General features: G+C 40.6%; 1 protein-coding gene across 1 annotated transcript; it reads right to left on the bottom strand.

Moving 5' to 3' along the window:
* Positions 1 to 206: 206 nt before the first annotated feature.
* Positions 207 to 8,987, bottom strand: LOC133021221 (sorting nexin-4-like). The gene is made up of 14 exons (XM_061087992.1): positions 8,870 to 8,987; positions 7,677 to 7,801; positions 7,316 to 7,457; positions 7,007 to 7,156; positions 4,600 to 4,647; positions 4,326 to 4,381; positions 4,168 to 4,240; positions 3,632 to 3,693; positions 3,296 to 3,361; positions 3,054 to 3,143; positions 2,628 to 2,727; positions 2,247 to 2,392; positions 1,907 to 2,021; positions 207 to 1,806 (listed from the first exon to the last, which is right to left on the bottom strand). Exons 1-14 carry the CDS (start codon positions 8,963 to 8,965, stop codon positions 1,759 to 1,761), a joined length of 1,317 nt encoding a protein of 438 aa, XP_060943975.1. The 5' UTR covers positions 8,966 to 8,987; the 3' UTR covers positions 207 to 1,758.
* Positions 8,988 to 10,281: the final 1,294 nt, after the last annotated feature.

Genomic DNA, 10,281 nt, shown 5'->3' with positions numbered 1-10,281 from the left:
TTGACATGACTGTAAACACAGACACACCCACTCCCTCCTCACAGGTGTCATGGAAAGACACCAGTCTGAACATACGGGCAGAGGCTGTGTGTCATTGTATCACAGGTGAATTATAACATTGCGACCTTGAGAATGGGCTCAACAGAAATGAAGCATTTCTTTGCTTTCAGACTACCAACATGCCAAACATACCAAATGCAACAGAATAGTTAAAAAGAAATACGTTTATTAGTGTTTATTAGCACAGTGAATACAGAGACATGAAAACAACAATCTCTCGTTCAACATGTTTATTACAAAAACACACAAAGCCTCAATTTAGGATAATTCCAGTAAACTGACAGACAGAAAACTACCTCAGTATGAGTTTCAGATGTTCAATCGTTCTATGTCTGACTCTAGATTGTAAATTAAGCAAAATTATTATATGTATTGTAAATCTATAGCATATGAATGAAGCCAGACTGTTAACCTAAAAATACCAAAGAGTTTCCACATCATCACAATGAAGGTCTATTTATTGCAGCGAGGTAAATTCTGAAAAAACATGTGAGGCAGAGAAGGTCAACAACAAATGAATCCTCCCCTGTACAAAACCGATGTTCATATTAAACCTTTGACTATTGACGGTAGAGAAAAGAGATTCAGCCATTGATCTGCGTGTGTGTTTTGCTTTTACTCTTTAGTCAAAAAACAGTCTGAGGTCTTCTGGCTACACTTCATCATGGCTTTTCTTTTTGGCACAAATAAAAAAAAAATACCCCCCCAAAAAAACCCCGCTACAGTCTCCCGTGCTTCCCACCTGTGATCTGTACTATACAGGCACATCATTGGTCATAAGCACTTTGGTCGATCAATAACAACATTAAGTCTGACATCTGCATGAAAGCGTATAAAATGTAATTCTGGAAAAAGGAAATAAGTACATGTGAATGTGTAGTGGTGTTTTTTTTTTTGTTTCCTTGCCTTACAATTTAATTGATTGCTGATTTTGAGGACGTATTTACTATGTAGAAATTCAAACAATAAAAGTTACTATAGGTCGAGAGAAAGAGGAAATCAATGGAAACATTATTCAGGATAATTCCCGGGGGCCAGTTGCTACAAAATATCTCTGCCTAAAGATGTACATAGATTATTATGAATTACTGAGCTACCACCAAAGCCATAGCTTTAGCACGAGGACAATTAATTGCCAAATTAGCTCCAATGTAAACAAGATGCTGGTCAATAGGGGCCATTTTTTCTCCATTCTTCACATGAACCCCTGGCTGAAATGTCATGACTTATCCCTTATTTTCATAGTGAAGAACAACTCAAAGAAGGGCTTACAATGGAGATTCAATGAGCAGTGATTCCCCCCAAACAACTAGCAGGCCTCATCAACACAGGACTCTGGTCATGCTGTCAGCTTGGTAAATCATGGCGAATATGGAAAACTTTGGTCATCTGCAGCACGACAGTCAAATCAGCAGTGGTACCATTAAGACACTTGGATTTAGAAAGGCATGGACTCACTAAATGATTCAGACTTGCTATCTTTTTCGAAATTAAAGTGGGTGTGCCTGTGTGTCTGGGAGGAAGAAAGAGAAAAAGGGGACAATTACTCTCAGAAGCTTCAATTTAGCTCATTGTTTGGGCTCCATGGCCCATTTCCATAAGACGGCAGGACAACAACTGGCTGGCGCGTCCAGTCCGTACAATCTGATATGATCTGCTATTGTTTTGGTGCCAATTGTGATTGGCTGGGAAAGTGGCTCACATTTTATTGAAACACTCCTTGGCGTTGGACCACACCTGGATTCCCTGGAAGACAAACAGATAATAGAGAGATTCATAGGAACCCAACCACAATTGATGAATCAAAACCAACAGAATACCTGAGCGAATAAACTGAACTCCCTACCTTCTTACACATGCTGATTTGCATAATGGCATAGCTGATTAGTGCTTCACGCAAATCTCTGTCCTTCTGCTCCTTAAACAGTTCGATGTCTGCCCAAGCTGTTTTGCAAAACTCTCTGAGGGAACAGACAAAGACACATATATTGTGGGTCAGTCTGTGTGAAGCAGGAAGAACTAAAATGTGTATTACAAACTTAGTTACCACAAAGCAGATTATAAAAGTTGATAAAGAGAGAGTAAGAGGAACAGACGTACAGTAGGAGACACACAGTGGGGGATGTTTAGATGACAGAAATAATTTTGAAAAGTGCAGAGGACTGACTACATTCTTTTGCACTTACCGACTCTCTTTATTCTTCTCCAAAACAGCGTCCTCCCCCTCATCTATACTCTGTGCCAGGACTGCCAACTTGGTCTCCCTCTGCTCCTGGCTGTCCTGGCCAAATAGTTTACTGGTCATCCCTTTCAGGGAAAAGATTCGCACCGTCTACACACACAGACAATAAGACACACTTATTAGAAATCAGCATAGTATATATTCATACATCCGATTTGATGGTCTTATCAAACTGCATCGCATAACCATTTTTGGCACAAAAGGAATTCTGTTGATTTTAATATGGTGCTAGTGCCGATATTGTGTGTGTTTGCCACCTGCGTGTTTGCCCAGGATGTATATTAGAACGTTAGGTTTACTAAACCAGTGTGTGTTTGCGTGCTACCCCGTTGATCAGCTCGTCCCTCTGCTGTTTCTTATTGGCGAGGTCCTGAGCTGCCATCTCCAACTCATACTGGATCAAGTCCTGTTTCTTACACACTGACCTAAAATACAAAAACAACAGTAAGTTAGAAATTATGCTTCCACTGCCCCAAATAATTTTAATGGGAAAAATAGCCAATTTCAATCAATACAAGGACATGGACATCTCTAAAATTAAAAAAAGGAAACCTTTGCCAGACATAAATGGTTGCAGGGTTGCCAGTAACTAGTTAGCACCGTTAGCATTGATAGCATAGCAGTGTTGTGCTGTGGTTTGCCCATGGACATAGCCGAGGTGTTTCTGGTTTAATAACACCGTGGTGAGCAGCGTGAGGAGGAGGAGGGCCTGACACTGCTTTGTGTTTTCCTCTTTAACACACTCACTCACCTGACAGCATCAGTGTAGAAGAGGTATTCTTTCAGTTGGTCTGCATAGTGCTCTTCTTCCTCCAGAATGTCATCTATTGATGTAGCATATCTGTGCACATACAAAGTCACATTCAACAGTGAACAATGCAGAAAAAAGACATAGGTCTAAATTAGGAGTTGCTTTGTGTAAAGACTCATCTGACTTTTTTATTAAGTGTAAGCATGTGGGAGTGTACACTGGTTGATTTTTCCAATACTTACGTGTCCATGTGGTGACCAGCACTCTGTAGTCCATCTCCCATCTCTTTCTCTATGGCACTCCACTCACTGAAGACACACAAACAAATTTAGGAGAACTTGATTGATTGATTTTTTTTTCATCACAGCATAGTTTTTTTTAAAGTAGTCAAAATAATATACAGCAAATGAGGGCAGCAAAAGTAGGTGGATGCAGAATACGCACAAGGTGTCGTATAATTTTAAGTTGTGGCTTCATTAATGCTTTATTGTGTTCAACCGTTGCACCATCTCTGAGGCCAAAACTGTGATTTCATTCAAGTAGAAAGATACAGTAACAACCAAACAGGGGTTTCTCACCTGAAGACTCTGCCATAGTTACCGTGGACCTTGTAGACTCCGTACAGCCTGTCCGCTACTTTCTAGAATGAAGACAACAGAATCAAGTTATGTGTGTTGTTTTATTCCTAAAAATACCCTTTACTAAAAAACACCTAAGTGGCTATATTTGTTTTTAACAGTAACTCAACATATTCTCCATTAATATGAAAGGCTTCACACTACTCATCTTGAAGCCTGCAACAGCTTTGAACTGTGTACAGCTCATGTTACATGATAAGCCAATATGCAAAAACAATGCAAACCACTAGCCAAATCTAAGAATACAGTTAAATAGGTGTGTGTGTGTGTGTGTGTGTGTGTGTGTGTGTGTGTGTGTGTGTGTGTGTGTGTGTGTGTGTGTGTGTGTGTGTGTGTGTGTGTGTGTGTGTGTGTGTGTGTGTGTGTGTGTGTGTGTGTGTGTGTGTGTGTGTGTGTGTGTGTGTGTGTGTGTGTGTGTGTGTGTGTGTGTGTGTGTGTGTGTGTGTGTGTGTGTGTGTGTACATGTCCAAACTCACCGCCCGCACCCTGAGTAACTGAGAGATGACTGTGTTCAGGTCATCACTGGACTGTTTCAGTGCTGTGAATTGCCTGGCGAAGACAACAAATGGGTCGTAGGTCAATCAGTGTTTAGGTGACACAAAGCATTTTCACTTTCGTATGGTTTTCCACCTACTGGTCTGGGTTCTTGACTCTGAACATGGCACTCAGAGACTTGAGTCTGGAATCAGCCTGATGGAGAACAGAAAATCACATTTGAGTAATGTTAGGGAAAGATACTTTACATTCAGCAGAGAGGAGAATCTATGAGGGGCTGCTTCTGGTCTGAAAAATAGTCTGTTGATAATATAATTCCCAGTCAAGGGAGGAAGAACTAAGTGGATGATTATAAAACAAGATACAAAATCTATTAAAGAAATGAGAGCGACAAAACACTACGACCCCTTTACCTTGTCTTGGAAACCCGTCTCCAAAACCGCATCCTTCCATTTCTTCTCCTGAGAACAAAAGATTGACAGATGATCAACAACTAACAGGCAGGACTATCAGCAATACAATGTTCACAGGCAGCCTGACACCTGCACGGCTACAAAGAGAGGCCGCAGCGGTATGAGCATGTTGCTACTGGCTACAGTGAGACCTGAGATACAAATCCAATTTGAGGGTGTTTCAAATGGCAAGCTTCCGCGTGAAACCATGGGTGAGTTATCTAATTTCAGCAGTTTACAGATGAATAACCAATAAGAGTGATGCGTGTGATAGTTCTGTGGCAAACACTACAGGGTTTGTTTTCCATGCGATCACTGTGTGGGCACAGAAGATTTCATTGGAAAGGACAAAAAAGACTTCAGCCTTCATTTTCTCAAGACACTCTGATATGCATTTTTAGCTGGTTTCATATTTGTCTGTTTCAAGGGTTTTCCCTACCATTATAAATCTTAGTGCACCCCCTAATCATTTCTGCTCAGCACCTAAGCCAAATGAAGGAATGGAAATATGGTGTTTTCTACCACTCTGGAGACAGGATACCACGTAATTTTTTCTGTAGGTTTAAAGAAACTGGAGGTTGTCTTATATTTCAATAGTATACAATTATTTAGTCAACAGTGCACCAATGTTCGTAATGTTTAAAGCGTGTTGTGTTATTGGTTATTTGCAGCCATATGTTGCTAGGGATGCTATCAGACAGGCACTGAACCCTGGGTATTCTGCTTTCAGGAGGGGCTGTATGTGAGAATTCAACTGACCAAATCATGTAGTCCAGATATTTTCTTGAACTTTTCATGCCAGCCTCCAAGCAAGCCCCTCCGGAGAATGCCAAAGAGTGCCCATGAGAGAGTACAGAGGGATTATGTCCTGGAGAATCACTGCGAGCGATTGGGTAATGATGACCTTTAACAGGTGAAAGGACGTTCCTTCATGCTCTACCCTGACTGACTCGATTGTGCTGACATTTTCCAAAGTTCATGTCTGAAATGGTTTAGGTTGGTGAGTGCTTAGTGAGTAAATCAGCCAGTTTTGTTCATCACTTTTATCCTGCAGGAATCTCGGAAGACTGATGTAACTTGTTCTGAGGAGAGGAAACAAATCCATGACAGGTGAAAACTATTTCTTTATATCTTCAGACGTTTTTTTTTGCGGTAGAAATAAACCAGGTGGAAAAATCTATCGGGCAACAGCCAAATCTTGTGACAGCCCAGAATTGCGTCTGTCACAGATGATCAGTGCAAATACACTCAAGTCTAAAGATTGGCAGAGAAATTGATAACGCAAGAGCAAAGAGAGCGAGAGAGGAATTGACTCGCTACAGTAACCCTGTCAATTGACTCGTGGCCTCTGGGAACGTGAGCTGTCTCCAGGTCACGACTGAACGAACAAACACTTTTGGCAGCCAAACACAATGTCAGATAGTTATGTGCGGATAAGAAAACTGGAGGTCAAATCATTTTGTATAACAACTGCTTGATCACTGACAACGGTTTAGGACATAGTAAGGACATAGTAATAACTAAAGCTGTTTTCACACATGAACTTCAGAAAACTGGGTCTGGGCATTTCCCAGAGTTTTCCTTTCACACATGAAGAACTCAACAGAAGAGTCTGGGTCAGAAGCCTTGTCAAAAGAATGGAAAATGTCTTGAACATTCAGGTGAGGGGTGGCGTCTGGGTAGAGCACGCAGGAGGCAGGACGTGACATATACATTTTGCAGCAGAAAACAGTGCTTTTGTTTACGAAACATTGACCTCTGTGTCAGCTCTTAAAGCCAAAAGCGACTGTATCTCATTGTCTTTCCATCTTCATAAGTGTCTTCTATGTTTATGGTTCTTTTTTCTTTCACCCTGATTTATTTGTGTACTTCCAGTTTTACCCCAACGTTTCGCTTGCTGGGAATCGTCTGGAGATTTTCCACCAGTATTCTCAGCCTAATATTTTGCGGACATTTCACAAGCAGGAAAAGTTCTGGAAAATTTCTGGAAAATGTCCAGAGGAACTGACACTGACATTTGTGTCCTCACATACAGCCCTTGTAGAAAATGTCAGGAAAATGTCCGGTCTTCAATGCATGTGTGAAACAGCTTCAGAGGCCTTTTAAAAAGCAGTTTGGCTCATGTCATAAATTATAATTGTTTTGCTTTTCGTCTGTGTTGTGTTTTTTTAAATATTGCAATGAAATGCAGAGTGTCTCAGCCCACCGGAAAACCCTGGTAACCTGTAGCAACATCTAAACATCATTTTAATTCAAGCCTCTTGAATTGCTTTGACTGAAATCCCTGGTCTCCTAAAAGCGAAGGTTTTGCATACGTACGACAGCAGACCTCAATGAGACATTAGGCGGTATGTGTTTGAACACTTACCTCTGTGAGAAAGCAGATGAAGATTTCATCATCGGAAAGGACACGATGTGATGCAACACGCAACAGGAAGTTTTCCAGGCCGACCCTCCGTCGCTCAACAAAGTCCGGGTCGAGGTTATCTGCTGACAGCTTGTGCCAAACAAACTCCGCCTACACAAGAGACACAATACAGGAAGAGAGGAGAAAAATACAACATCAGCTCAAACACGGTGAGTCACGCCTCTTACTTGGAAGAAACTGAGGCAAAAATAACTGAGAAAAACGTCACGGCTGAAAACACATTCCATTGTTTATATTTATGTCACTCACCCTTTTCTCTGGCAGTGGAGGGATGACGACAAAGGGGTACGTGACCAGGAGGTAATTTCGGAGCAGCTCAAACTCGCTGTAGCGTCTCCACAAAGTATCGGTTGCGGACGGTTGTCCTCCCTCTGGGAAAGTTTCAGCTGGCCTGCGGACACATGAGTAAACAGTGTGTATATTTGTTGTACATGTGTTAGAACATGAGCTACTTTACTTGCTCATAGCACCTTGAGACACAGAAAGAGCAATGCATCTCAACTAACTTTAAAATTTCAAGCAGCATATTGTTCTATTTGCATGTGGCCGGAAAACTCGTGTCAGTGGGGAGAGCTCAGTAAAAAACAGGATGCTCCAGTTTGTGACCCACCGTGTTTCTATGAGGTAGACAGTATAGGTTTCCTGCATGTTCACTGTGTTCTTCCCTGTTCTCTTCTCTGCCTCCGTCACGTTGATCTCCATTTTTCTCAACAGAGCTGTCCCTCGTTCCACCATCTGCACAGACGAGAAAGATCACGTAAGCATGAGGGAAACAAATATGAACTATTCATTCAAAAGCAGAATATGAATGTATAGGGAGGTTTATCAAGGGACATCAGACAATACTAACACCAGGTGAAGAGACAGTGTGGTTCTCGGGTGGTAAGAGATTATTAAACGTTCCACTCAGAACCATGTAGATTCTGTTATTGAGATAAGATAGGATATAATAAGACTTTTTTAAATCCCCAAATAAATTATTGTGCCAGCTTGCTCCAAGATCACAACATAAAATAGAATGGAATACAGTGAATAAAACAAAAAAAAAGGAGAGTGAAAATATCAGTGAAAAACAAACGTGTGTGTAAATGAAACAAACATTCATGAGTAATGCAGAACCAGTGTAATAGATCTGAGAGAAAAATAAGGAAGTTGTATGAGACAGTGAAACAAATACTACACAAAGGTGGCAGTAAGTAATAGTGATAAAGGGAGACACTGATAATCGGATTCATCACTGATCTGTACCATCTGTTTCTATACAGATGCATGACCAGCGTTAAACAGATCAACACAGAGGTGCAGGTCTGTGTTTGTGTCTTCAGGGCTGTGATCACACACTGGAGGGTTGTGACAGGCGTGTGCAGGTCACAAGACAAGATAATAAAACAGCCAGCGTCAATGAAGAGGGGGAAAACATCGATCTCTCTCTTTATCTCCTCTGAAACAATGAAGCTAAATTCGTGTCAACTCAACTTTAGCCCTCTGACCTGCTAGCTAACGAGCTAAAGGAAGCATCAAAGTTTACAAGGTAGCTTCGAGCCACTGTTAGCATTAGCAACTAGGGCTGACTCTGGCACTTTAGAGTCGCCTTTGCAGAGTTAGCAGCTGAAGCTAGTTCGGGAGCTAACAGTCAATTAAAAGCTGTTTTAAAGTGAAGCTCCGTGTATCACTATCCCCACCCCTCCCCCGGAAGCTAACACAGAAGTTCAGGCCTGTTTGGGAAAGTTTTCACCGGTAAGACAGAGCAGCAGTTCCGGACTAAAGGACATTGTTTAACGGAGAAAAAGACTAATGCACGACCGTGTTGATGAGGTTGTTCTCTGATTCAGATGAAGTCAGGTCGGTGTTTCCGATCACAGCCACAGAGACAGCGGAGTCAGCGGAGTCAGCCATCATCACCTCCTGTCTGCTCCACTGTCAGCTGAGACGAGGGGCGGCCTCTGCGCATGCGTGTGCTGTCACCACGACTACTGAGACCTGTGGACCGATCAACAAAATAAAGTGAAATAATTGTTTTATGTTTTATTATCAAACAGTACTTATTAGTTTATAAAAGCAGTTCTTCTTGATACATAATACACACAATAAAATACTAAAGTAAAATAAAATAGTTTATCAACTAAATGTATGGTTTTGTATCAGCAATGGTTAGTAGATATTAAATAGATAACTGCAAAAATAAAATAAAGTGAAATAAATGTTTTATATTTGGTTATTAGGCAGCACTCATTAAATGACACTTACAATACTATTATGAAGTAAAATAAAATCAACTAGAAGTGTATCAACTCAATGTGTGGTTTTGTATCAGCAATGGTTAATAGATAAATAGATAACAACGTTTTTTTAATGAAATACAAAATAAATGTTTTTTACTGCAGCCGAAACTGGATAAACTAAACAACTTTTGAGTTTTTATGTCAACTGAAGGATACCACAGGTGAGGTGAGGGGTATTCAGCTGCAACATGCAACTTCACCACTAGATGTCACTACATACTACACACTGAACGTTTAAACATTTGGTCATTTGAATATTATTTGAATTTTGATTATAGATTGGATTATGTAGATAATCTTTTTTTGAGTTGTGTGTTGTATTGTTTGTGTGTTATCAGTTTATTGTGTTATCTTGTTGATGTTGCTCTGTTTGGATGTGGGGTCAGATCAGCAGGTCCATCAGGCTGAGTGACAACTGGTCTGCACCATTAGTTCACTGAGAAAAGAAGGGCTGGGCCGACTCAAAATGACATTACATTTTTTTATTTCATTTAATTTAATGTTTTTTTTATATATATATTTAATTTGAAATGGTTATGGTTCATGGTCATGTAGTTTTGTATGGTTTTGTTATTTTTTGCGAAAAGTTCATATCTTATCTGTAAAACATGTTGTGAGATATACTTAGAAATATAACTATATATAACGTCTTGACTTATTAAGGATATGCGATAGCACACTATACATTTAAGGAATAAAAAGTGCAGGTGTTTACAATTTTGCTGTCAGGGTGTTTGAAAACAAGAATCAGAAAAATGTGCGTTAACTGATGAATTACCCCAACATGATGATGTCATTTGGTCCCTCTCTCATTGGTTGATGATGTTGTGGGCCCAGATGTGAATGAGAGGGATGCGGTGCACCTCAGCCCAGTTAACAGCACAGAAACAAGGCCTTTTAGTTCCTGTGGTCACGCTTTTGTGCAGCATTTAA

The sequence above is a fragment of the Limanda limanda genome, chromosome 16 (genome assembly GCF_963576545.1).
Source record: "Limanda limanda chromosome 16, fLimLim1.1, whole genome shotgun sequence".
NCBI classification, from domain to species: Eukaryota; Metazoa; Chordata; class Actinopteri; order Pleuronectiformes; family Pleuronectidae; genus Limanda; species Limanda limanda.
Note: the sequence above shows the minus strand (reverse complement) of the source record. Positions and strands in the feature narration are given on the sequence as shown.